Source organism: Phyllobates terribilis, unplaced genomic scaffold (assembly GCF_046119375.1).
Source record: "Phyllobates terribilis strain yellow unplaced genomic scaffold, ASM4611937v1 Scaffold_3__8_contigs__length_932513732, whole genome shotgun sequence".
Taxonomy (NCBI): Eukaryota; Metazoa; Chordata; class Amphibia; order Anura; family Dendrobatidae; genus Phyllobates; species Phyllobates terribilis.
The window spans coordinates 343,144,222-343,156,211 of NW_027362763.1; the positions used below are offsets into that span (position 1 = coordinate 343,144,222).

The 11,990-nt window shown below is 43.2% G+C and overlaps 1 protein-coding gene across 1 annotated transcript; it reads right to left on the reverse strand.

Annotated features, from left to right (window-relative positions):
- Positions 1-9,655: 9,655 nt before the first annotated feature.
- On the reverse strand, positions 9,656-11,990 carry LOC141258105 (receptor-transporting protein 3-like). Its single transcript, XM_073673110.1, has 2 exons — positions 11,775-11,990; positions 9,656-10,418 (listed from the first exon to the last, which is right to left on the reverse strand). Exons 1-2 carry the CDS (start codon positions 11,912-11,914, stop codon positions 9,860-9,862), a joined length of 699 nt encoding a protein of 232 aa, XP_073529211.1. The 5' UTR covers positions 11,915-11,990; the 3' UTR covers positions 9,656-9,859.

An 11,990-nucleotide genomic window follows, 5' to 3' on the forward strand; every position in this document is an offset into this window, starting at 1 on the left:
ATAGGGTACTTGTACAGACAATAAAGAGATTACAGAGTAAAAACATAATTCAACCGATACCAATAGGAGTGAGATCCCTGCTCGCAGGCTTATAATCTATGAAAAAAGAGAGGGAGACATGAAAGGTAAATGGTAATGTAAGGTCTGGCCATCAATATAATAGTTAGGCATTCAAATAACGCTGCATAAACCAGTATCTGTATGAGAGACCAGATTTGGAAGAAAATTTTGGAAGGACAAAACTGGAATAGTTACATAAGTGAGGTATTGCAATAGGCCAGATTAAGAAAGCTTGTTTTTAGGGCACGCTTAAAACAGTGGGTACTAGGAATTAATCGAATTGTCCTAGCTAGTGCATTCCAAACAATTGGCGCAGCACACGACAAGTCTTGGAGACGGGAGTGGGAGATTTGGATTATCGAGGATGTTAGTTTTAGGTCATTAGTAAAATGGAGGGCACGGGTAGGTTGGTAGACTGAGACGAGGAAGGAGATATATGGCAGTGCAGAACTGTGGAGAATTTTGTGGGTGAGAGTGATAAGTTTAAATTGAGCTCTGTAGCGTTTGGGCAACAAGGGAATAATGGCAATATTGAGTTTGGGAAGGTTAGTAGAGGCAGGAAACACAAGGAGTTCAGTTTTTGACACATTCAGTTTTAGAGTGAGAACATGACTATATGTATTTATATATGTATATACTCCCATACACTGTGTGCATAATTATTAGGCAATTTCTATTTTTGATGATTAATTTAATATTGAACTTCTACAGCCAAGGGCAGATTAAGAGTAGCCAGGGCCCCGATCAGTTTACAAGGCATGCCCTTCCCCCCAGCACCTGATGTTTCACATGACATGTCACATGATTCCCTTGATAGATCTTGATAGATCATGTGATTAACACACAAGTGCTCTGGGGCACATCTGCAGATGCAAAATGACAGACACTATGTACAACGCTATACATAACATAGCGCTATACATAATATAGCATATCTATATACTGTATGAACCCTCACATAGCTTCCTATATATAGTATGAGCCTCCACATAACCCTCAATATACAGTATGATACCCCCAGATAGCCCCCTCTATACAGTATGAGCCCCCACATAGCCTCTAGCTATAAGCATGTATATGTTAATAATGAATCAATTATATGTAGCAATATTAAATATATTAATAATAAGTTTCAAAGAGGAAGATCCTGCAGGTTTTCGCGTTTTGAAGAGACCTTCTTGTATCCCACTGCGCACATGCGTTTTGATACCATAGGTACAAAATTATTGTATAGGGGCTGATTTATCAAGACTGGCATAGAAAATGCTTATGCTATGCCAGCCTTGCTAGAGTAGAAGGCACTGAATTCATTAAGAGGCGCACACCACTTAATGAATTTGGCGCCTCTTCTGAGTGGCGAGTGCCTCCATGCACAGTGCCAGAAATGCTTCTCCAGTCAGTGACTGCAGTAGCATTTCTTCACCGCACATTTGATTAGTTTGACAGGTAGGCGTGTCCACACCCCCATCCCTCCCTGTCTCCTTCCCAGCTCTGCCAATTTTAGTGGAGCTGATTTAAACTGGCGTGAAAGCCAGAAGTTGCAATATTTTTGTGCAACTCCATAATGCGCAGAAATTTGGCGACTTTTTAAAGCTTTTACACCATTTTCTGGCATGAAAGCTTTGATGAATCTGCCCCATTTAGTTTTTCTTTGATGCATGTCAATAAATTGTCTAGCTCCATTAGAATCCTTTTGTTGTTTGATGATAGTAATATTATTTCAATGTTCTAATATTCTCTTTTAATACATCCTCCATTTAATAAATTACATTATATACATTGCACTATGTAAAGAACGATGCTAGAATTGCATTTGACATAACTGGCAATTGGATATATTTTGTTCCATTTAGAATCTTAACATTTAAACAGGACCTTTCACCAATTTCTGCCTTACAAACTGTATATTCCTACACATAGTACACTATAGTTTTTTTTCTCCACTCTGTTGTGCAGAGCCTTTACAAGAACCCAAATTTAGGGAGGGAGGGAAGAAAGACAAGTGTGGCGCTTCCTCTGAGCGTAATACGTTTTTACCAACAGTAAAAAATTATTTTCATTGTAGTTATGCTCATCTTAATCAGTAAGAAATGCACGTTGAGATTCTCAAGGAATCAATTCTTTGGGCACCTCTCCTCCATGTCTTGTATAGTCCAATAAGGTGTGCAGCTCACTTTGGAGAACTATGTACTGATCCTGATTCGGATCTACATAGGTAGTTAATTCTGAGTGAAAAAGAATCTCCAAACGAATGTTGCGCTAGTCACCTTAGGATTTCTTAAATACATCCAATTTCAATGAAAAATCTGTTCCAAACAAAAAATTTAATTTCTCAAAGAAAAAATGTTAAAATACAGTACACGTTTCGGCTGCAGCCTTCATCAGGTAACAAAAAACAAACAACATACAAAATACAAAAAGCACTATAAAGTGGTGTTACAACCTCAAAGCTTTCTTATTTATGAGGGTTCCCAGAAGGGATTAGCAGGGCGGGACCCCAGCGTCTAACCTCCTCCCTGACAAATATCTACATAGTTGCTTCTAAAGAGAGTCAGTTTCCTTATATATATAAAATAAAGTGTTATGACAGTATAGTACCTGTATTCTACCCAAAATGAGCTTTTAAATACCTGGTGTTACATGGTTGCAAACAATCATAAAAATACTGAAAATATAAATATAATCCCTTCTTGGAACCCTCATAAATATGAAAGCTTTGAGGTTGTAACAAAGGTTGTAAGTAGTGTTGAGCCACCCCCGTAGTGTTCGGGTTCGGTTCGGTTCGTCGAACACCGGGATGTTCGAGGAACTGTTCGTCGAACTGTTCGTCGAACACCTTAGAACACCGTCGAACACCGTTAAAACCAATGGCAGGCAAACAAAAACGCATAGAAACACATAGAAAACACCTTCAAAGATGTCCAAAAGCTGACAAACTGCTCAGAAGACGCTCTCTTTAAAAAAGCCGGCCGGCAATTCAGCAGCGGCATACACCGGTACCCGACAATTTAGACAAGAAGGAATAGAGCATCACACATAGATTAGATAGATAGAAACATGTCAGTCACACATATAAGAAGCACAGTGACAGTGTTGCTTACTGTACTTGTCATTTAGTGTAAAGGATTTATTAAAAAAAATAATAGTGTATTCGTGCACCGTCTCTTTAAAAAAGCCGGCCGGCAATTCAGCAGCGGTACCCGACAATTTATAACAGAAAGAATAGAGCATCACACATAGATAGATATAAACATGCCAATCACATATATAATAAGTACAGCGACAGTGTTGGTTACTGTACTTGTCATTTAGTGTAAAGGATTTATTTAAAAAATAATAGTGTTTTCATGCACCGTCTCTTTAAAAAAGCCGGCCGGCAATTCAGCCTCGGTACCCAACAATTTAGAACAGAAAGATAGAGCATCACACATAGATTAGATAGATAGAAACATGTCAGTCACATATATAAGAAATACAGTGATAGTGTTGATCACTGTACTTGTCATTTAGTGTTAAAATAAAGGATTTATTAAAAAAAAAATTGGCGTGGGGTTCCCCGTAATTTTAGTCTCTAGCGGAGGTTAAGCAGATGGCTGGGGCAGATGTTTGAAGCCTGGGAAGGGGGTAATACCCACGGAGCTTCCCAGGCTACTAATATCAGCCCCCAGCTGAATACCTAGCCTTTTCTAGGTATTAAAATGGGGGAGCCCCCAAAAAAATGACGTGGGGTCCCCCCTATTTAAATAGCTAGCAAAGGCTAAGCAGACAGCTGGGGGCTGATATTAATAGCCCAGGAAGGGTGCCATGAATATTGGCCCCCTCCCAGGCTAGAAACACCAGCCGTCAGCTGTCCCAGAAATGGCGCATCCGTAGGATGCGCCAAATCTGGCACTTAGCCTCGCTCTTCCCACTGCCCTGTAGCGGTGGCAGTGGGGTAATAGGGCTGGGGTTGATGTCAGCTTATAATGCCAGCTGACATCAAGCCCAGGTTAGTAATGGAGAGGCGTCTATAAGACACCCCCATTACTAACCCCATAGTCAAAGTTAAAAGAAAACACAAACACCCAGAATAAAGTCCTTTAATTGAAATAAACACACAATTCTTTATTGTTCTAAATTAAACCATACTTACCATCACGCCCATTCCAGCTGAAGCCAACGATCTCCTGCAATAAAAGTAAAATAATAAACCAACATCATCCTTACCTTTCCATGGTTCCCACGACAGCTTCAGCTCTGCTACATCGAGATGACAGGCTGGACCGCAGCAGAACGCTGCCATCCAGCCTGTCATCCCGCAGACACTGAGAAGCGCAGGCATGCTTGCGCTCCTCAGTGTCTGGCTGTGACGGCATAAAGATGAGCCGAGGTCATGTCCAATGAGCTCGGCTCACCTCATGCACGTCACTGACAGCGTGGGAGAATTCTCACGCTGAAGCGCTGAGTGCAGGAGAATTTTCCCACGCTGTCAGTGATGTGCATGAGGCTGATATTTAAATTTGGCGCACAAATCGGTGATTGGTCGCGGGCAGCGTCCGCGACCAATCAGCACAGTAGTGTTTAACTTTGGCGGCAAGATCAGTGACCAATCACCGATTTGTGCGGCACATTTAAATAGCGGCCGCGACCAATTGGATGTCAGCGCCGCTCCCCGGTCCTCCCTTTGCGCCCTAGCCGCATGGATGTCAGCGGCGCTGCCTGTGCGGATACTTCTGCTGCGAGAACCCGGGACATGAGCGGGCGCTCGGAGCAGAAGTATCCCGACCCGCAGCGCCGCTCCCCGGTCCTCCCTTCACACCCTAGCCGCTGATGTCCCCACAGTATCCGCATGGTGTTACAAAGGTCCGGACATTTGTGTTAAAAATCGCTGATTGGTCGCTGGCGCTGCCCGCGACCAATCACCGATTTGGGCGCCAAATTTAAATATCGGCCGCGACCAATCACCCATCTTGGCTCCACATTTAAACACCGCTGTACTGATTGGTCGCGGACGCTATTTAAATGTGGCGCCAAAATCGGTGATTGGTCGCGCCCAGCGTCGGCGACCAATCAGCACAGCGGTGTTTAAATGTGGAGCCAAGATCGGTGATTGGTTGCGGCCGATATTTAAATTTGGCGCCCAAATCGGTGATTGGTCGCGGGCAACGCCAGCGACCAATCAGCGATTTTTAACACAAATGTCCGGATCTTTGTAACACCATGTGGATACTGTGGGGAGATCAGCGTCTAGGGTGTCAAGGGAGGACCGGGGAGCGGAGCTGCGGGTCGGGATACATCTGCTGCGAGCAGTCGCTCATCTCCCGGCTTCTCGCAGCGGAAGTATCCGACCAGGCAGCGGCGCTCCCCGGTCCTCACCAATACGATTCGCTGATTGGTCGCGCTCTCCGCACGCGACCAATCAGTGATCTTGGCGCTAAAGTTAAACACCGCTCTGCTGATTGGTCGCGGAAACTGCCCGCGACCAATCACCGATTTGGGTGCCACATTTAAATAGCGGCCGCGACCAATCAGTGAGATTGGCGCCAAATTTAAACAACGCTTTGCTGATTGGTCGCGGACTCCAGCCGCGACCAATCAGCGAGATTGGCGCCAAATTTAAACCCCGCTCTGCTAATTGGTCGCGGATGCCGGCCGCGACTAATCAGCATTATTGGCGCCAAATTTAAACACCGCTCTGCTGATTGATCGCGGTCGCCGTCCGCAACCAATCAGCAGTATTGGCGCCAAATTTAAACCCTGCTCGGCTGATTGGTCACGGTTGCCGGCCGCGACCAATCAGCAGTATTGGCGCCAAATTTAAACCCCGCTCTGCTGATGGGTCACGGTTGCCGGCCGCGACCAATCAGCGATTTTGGCGCCAAATTGAAACACCGCTCTGCTGATTGGTCGCGGCCGGCGATTGCGACCAATCAGCATTATTGGCGCCAAATTTAAACCCCGCTCTGCTGATTGGTCGCGACCGCCGGCCGCGACTAATCAACATTGTTGCCGCCAAATTTAAACACCGCCCTGCTGAATGGTCGCGGTCGTGACCAATCACCGTTATTGGCGCCAAATTTAAACACTGCTTTGCTGATTGGTCGCAACCGCAACCAATCAGCATTATTGGCGCCAAATTTAAACACCGCTTTGCTGATTGGTCGCGACCGCGACCAATCAGCATTATTGGCGCAAAATTTAAACCCCGCTCTGCTGATTAGTCGCAACCGCCGGCCGTGACCAATCAGCGATATAGTCGCCAAATTTCAACACCGCTTTGCTGATTGGTCGCGGTTGCTGGCCGCGACCAGTCAGCGATTTTGGCGCCAAATTTAAACACCGCTCTGCTGATTGCGCCGGGTCTGCCGCATACATATTCTAGAATACCCGATGCGTTAGAATCGGGCCACCATCTAGTTTCATGAAATAATTTAAAAAAAAATTGACGTGGGGCTTCGCACTATATTTGTGTCCAGCCAGGTAGAGCAGGCAGGAACGGGCTGCCCCCAACCACCAGCTGCCTATTTGTACCTGGTTGGACACAACAATATAGGGAAGCCCTTTTTTTCTTAATTATTTCATGAATTTCATGAAATAATTTAAAAAAAAAATACGTGGGGCTTCGCCCTATTTTTGTGTCCAGCCAGGTACAACTAGGCAGCTGGGGGCTGGAATCTGCAGCGCAGGGAGGCCCAAGCTTTCTGGGTCCCCCCGCTGCAAATTGCAGTCCGCAGCCACCCCGGAAAATGGCGCGTTCATAGAAGCGCCATCTTCTGGCGCTGTACCCAACTCATCCAGGGCCCTGGTGCGGTGGCTCACTGGGTAATAAAGGGGTTAGGGCCAGCTTGGCATTATCAGCTGGCCCTAAGCCCGAAATTCATGGGGTCACGCCAATATTAGACATGACCGCCATGAATTTCTAGTAAAGTATTTAAAAAAAACACAACACCCAGAATAAAGTCCTTTAATTGAAATAAACACACAATTCTTTATTGTTCTAAATTAAACCATACTTACCGTCACGCCCATTCCAGCTGAAGCCAATGTCTTCTGCAATAAAAGTAAAATAATAAAGCAACCTCATCCTTACCTTTCCATGGTTCCCACGACAGCTTCAGCTCTGCTACATTGAGATGACAGGCTGGACCGCAGCAGAACGCTGCCATCCAGCCTGTCATCCCGCAGACACTGAGAAGGGCAGGCATGCTTGCGCTCCTCAGTGTCACGCTGTGACGGCATAAAGATGAGACGAGTTCATGTCCAATGATCTCAGCTCACCTCATGCACGTCACTGACAGCGTGGGAAAATTCTCCTGCACTCAGCGCTACAGCGTGAGAATTCTCCCACGCTGTCAGTGACGTGCATGAGGTGAGCTGAGATCATTGGACATGAATGAGCTCACCTCATGCACGTCACTGACAGCGTGGGAAAATTCTCACGCTGTAGCGCTGAGTGCAGGAGAATTCTCCCACGCTGTCAGTGACGTGCATGAGGTGAGCTGAGTTCATTGGACATGAACTCGTCTCATCTTTATGCCGTCACAGCGAGACACTGAGGAGCGCAAGCATGCCTGCGCTTCTCAGTGTCCGCGGCATGGCAAGCTGGATGGCAGCGTTCTGCTGCGGTCCAGCCTGTCATCTCGATGTAGCAGAGCTGAAGCTGTCGTGGGAACCATGGAAAGGTAAGGATGATGTTGCTTTATTATTTTACTTTTATTGCAGGAGATCGCTGGCTTCAGCTGGAATGGGCGTGGTGGTAAGTATGGTTTAATTTAGAACAATAAAGGAATGTGTCTTTATTTCAATTAAAGGAGTTTATTCTGGGTGTTTGTGTTTTCTTTTAACTTTGACTATGGGATCAGTAATGGGGGTGTCTTATAGACGCCTCTCCATTACTAACCTGGGCTTGATGTCAGCTGGCATTATAAGCTGACATCAACCCCAGCCCTATTACCCCACTGCCACCGCTACAGGGCAGTGGGAAGAGCGAGGCTAAGTGCCAGAATTAGCGCCAGTTCTGGGGCGGCTGACGGCTGGTGTTTCTAGCCTGGGAGGGGGCCAATATTCATGGCACCCTTCCTGGGCTATTAATATCAGCCCCAGCTGTCTGCCTAGCCTTTGCTAGCTATTAAAATAGGGGGGACCCCACGTCATTTTTTTTGGGGGGGTCCCCCATTTTAATAGCTAGTAAAGGCTAGGTATTCAGCTGGGGGCTGATATTAGTAGCCTGGGAAGCTCCATGGGTATTACCCCCCTCCCAGGCTTCAAACATCTGCCCCAGCTGTCTGCTTAACCTCCGCTAGAGACTAAAATTACGGGGACCCCCACGCCAATTTTTTTTTAAATAAATCCTTTATTTTAACACTAAATGACAAGTACAGTAAGCAACACTGTCACTGTACTTCATATATATGTGACTGATATGTTTCTATCTATCTAATCTATGTGTGATTCTCTATTCCTTCTATTCTAAATTGTCGGGTACCACTGCTGAATTGCCGGCTGGCTTTTTTAAAGAGACAGTGCATGAAAACACTATTATTTTTTTTAATAAATCCTTTACACTAAATGACAAGTACAGTAAGCAACACTGTCACTGTACTTCATATATGTGACTGACATGTTTCTATCTATCTAATCTATGTGTGATTCTCTATTCTTTCTATTCTAAATTGTCGGATACCGCTGCTGAATTGCCGGCCGGCTTTTTTAAAGAGACGGTGCATGAAAACACTATTATTTTTTTTGATAAATCCTTTACACTAAATGACAAGTACAGTAAGCAACACTGTCACTGTACTTCGTATATATGTGGCTCACTTGTTTCTATCTATCTAATCTATGTGTGATTCTCTATTCTTTCTGTTCTAAATTGTCGGGTATCGGTCTATGCCGCTGCTGAATTGCCGCTTTTCATGTTTCACTGTTGGCACTGTTCCCATCGATTTGGGCAACCACTGTAATGCCACAACCACCATGGCTGTGACATTACAGTGAGTGGCAGGCAATCCCTGCATGATTGGTGCTCAAAATAGCGCCAGACATGCAGGACACGCTTTTGGTGCACGAACAGTTATCGAACATAACCTCGAACAGCCGAATTTTTTGCAAATCGTTCGGGTTCGTCGAACAACTCGAACACCGCCCAAAACAGCTCGAATTTGAGATTGGCGAACAGTTCTAGTCGAACACCGCTCATCTCTAGTTGTAAGCTTTGAGGTGGGAAAAAGTAGACGCCTACAGTTGTGAACTACATGAAATGTCTATTGAGGTCAGGAATTGTGCCATGTTGACACCGTACCCATGCCACCCTAACATTAATACTTACTGTCCTGGGCTGCTCCAATATCGCTCTGATGCTGCTGTCTGCCTCCTCTTCCGACACTTTGCTAACAGTAAGTGTCAGGAGGGATTTGTGGTCACGTGAGACAGAAGAAGTATTACTTCTCATGCTAGGTCATTCTAATCATTATAAAAAAAAATCAAGGTTTATGAACCCTTTAATGGACAGGATAGTAATTACAAATTATACATAATTTTGATTTGTATTACATTTTATATGTGAAATTAAGAAAACAACACATTGAATGTTTAGTTACAGCATCCAGGAACAAATGATTGGAGTGGTTGCATCTGTGCTATTAAGGCCATGACTATATTGAACCTTTTGAGTGAAAAAAAATCTTGATAGCGTGACAATACTAGAAACATTGCTTCTAACAACCAACATTCTACGCTTCTAACAGATTCTAATGTACTACGTGTAACTTCTTTTGGGCCCCATACACACATTGAGGCCACACATTATTGAGAACTGCCATTATTTTGTGATAAAAATAACAAAAACCACCAAAAGAAGCAGGAAAATCAGGAAAATAATGCAGGCAATTACTTGTCCGTTATCCTGTGATTCGTGACCGGCTGTAGTGTCTGTTGCCCAGAAGTTTTCTCCATTTTTTTCTCCAACTCTTGAAGTTGCTCGGGGAAAGATTATACCTGACGTGGGCATAGCAACCATTGTTTTATCTCTACAGACTGCATTCCAAGGACACACCTTCATCTTACAAGCCTCGCAATACTTCTTTTCATGAGGTCCCTCTATGTGATCACTGTAAACCTCAGGCTCTAGTGGTGGCCTTGCATGCTTCCACTTATGGATCTTGCATTGGATTTTGCTGACTAGATTCATGATGACCCTCTTACTGTTCTCATTGGAAATGTCAGGCTTTTCGAAAGTCGAGATGTTACATCGTCTACATCTTTGCCTGAAGATCTTCATATTCACAGTACCACACCTAGATTTTGCACTCCACTGTATTAAAAACAGGACATGTACTTGTACTGAGTTCCACCGTCGACCACAGCGTGAGCATTGGAAGCTAAAACAAGAAATAACCATACAAATAAATATGACATAATAATATTGAACTGACTATAACTATGTCTCATGTAGCGCAAAGATATCAGAAAAGTGTATTACTATATTGCTATGTGCCTATACTGAAATGTGTTATTTTATTATTTATACAATTAGTAAATTTGTTTATGTAAAAAAATATATAGAACAGTTGTACTATAGCCACACATAACAGAGTTTTAGGCTTTATGTATATAGCAGAGTATTCGAGAGGTTGCAGTCGACATCACACAATTACTAAATCTCTGCTCTATAGTGTTAGGCTTTATTCACACATCAGTATTTATGATCAGTATTTCATCAGTATGTGTATGCCAAAACCAGGAGTGTCTCCAAAACACAGAACAGATGTCAATCTGTCAATTATAGTTTTTCTCTGTAAGTTCCTGTCCTGATTTTGGCATACAAACACTGATGCAAAAATACTGACCAAATACTGATGTCTGAATCAGCATTTATATTGACTCTGTGTGCCACTATATGGTGCTCCAGATGACTTCATTATACAGGGTTTTTAGGGGAGAATAGCTTTAAAATCTATCTTCCTCTGGAGCACGTAGATATTTATGAAATCTGAGGAATATGGATTTACAGTAAGACTGTAATAATGCTGGATTACGGTTCTACACAATTTGGAAGCTGCATGAAGCAACCGTTCATTTGCTAAGTAGATGCATTTCATTCCTTATGTTTTTTCTTTTTAACATTGTATTCATTGGTGGTGCCCACCTCTTCAATCTAGTTTGAATTATTTATAAATATAATTGGCTGACATTGCAATTCAGTACTTATTTAGCTTTTGAGATATCAAATTGTTACATGCCGCTTGACAAAAGACCCGTAAACTTATTGCATTATCTAAGTTTGGAAAGTTATCACCCAAAGAGTTAAGGAATAGTCTCAATTCTGTTACTTCAGTATATACCTGTAACTTGACAAATCAAAGTATATTCTCTAACTGGTATCCTCTGTAATAGCTGTTTATTTACAGTAATTTACAATTTGTTGGTGAAGGAAGAAAATAGAGATAATGTGTAAAAAACAAACAAACAAAAAAAAAACTTCCCAAACGTCTCCTTTATTTATACAGTATGAATCGGTTCTTTGTAACAGCAGAGAGAGAGAGAGTATCCAAGGGGAAAAAAAAGAAAAGAGAATTTCTCAAACCTTTCCTTTATATATGACTCAGTTCTTTTTTAACACCAGAGAGAGAGGAAAACAAGGGGGAAAACAACAAAAAAAAAAAGAAAATTTCTAAAACTTTTCCTTTGGAATATTTTTCAGAGACTCTTCTACTATTCATAGCTAAATTTGTTACCTTGCAAATGTGTGTTGTGTATACTTCAGATAGCCATGTTGCTCCTGGAGGTGTTCATCCATACAAAAGGTCCACTCATAGTTAATTCCTTGGTTCTGTGTCTCATTCTCAAATAAGGATTGCCACTTATAAATCTCCATTTTCAGCTGTCTCTCAGTTTAGGTTATTGTACTGATGCCGTGGTGCTATTCTTCTCTACAAATACCAGAGAAACGA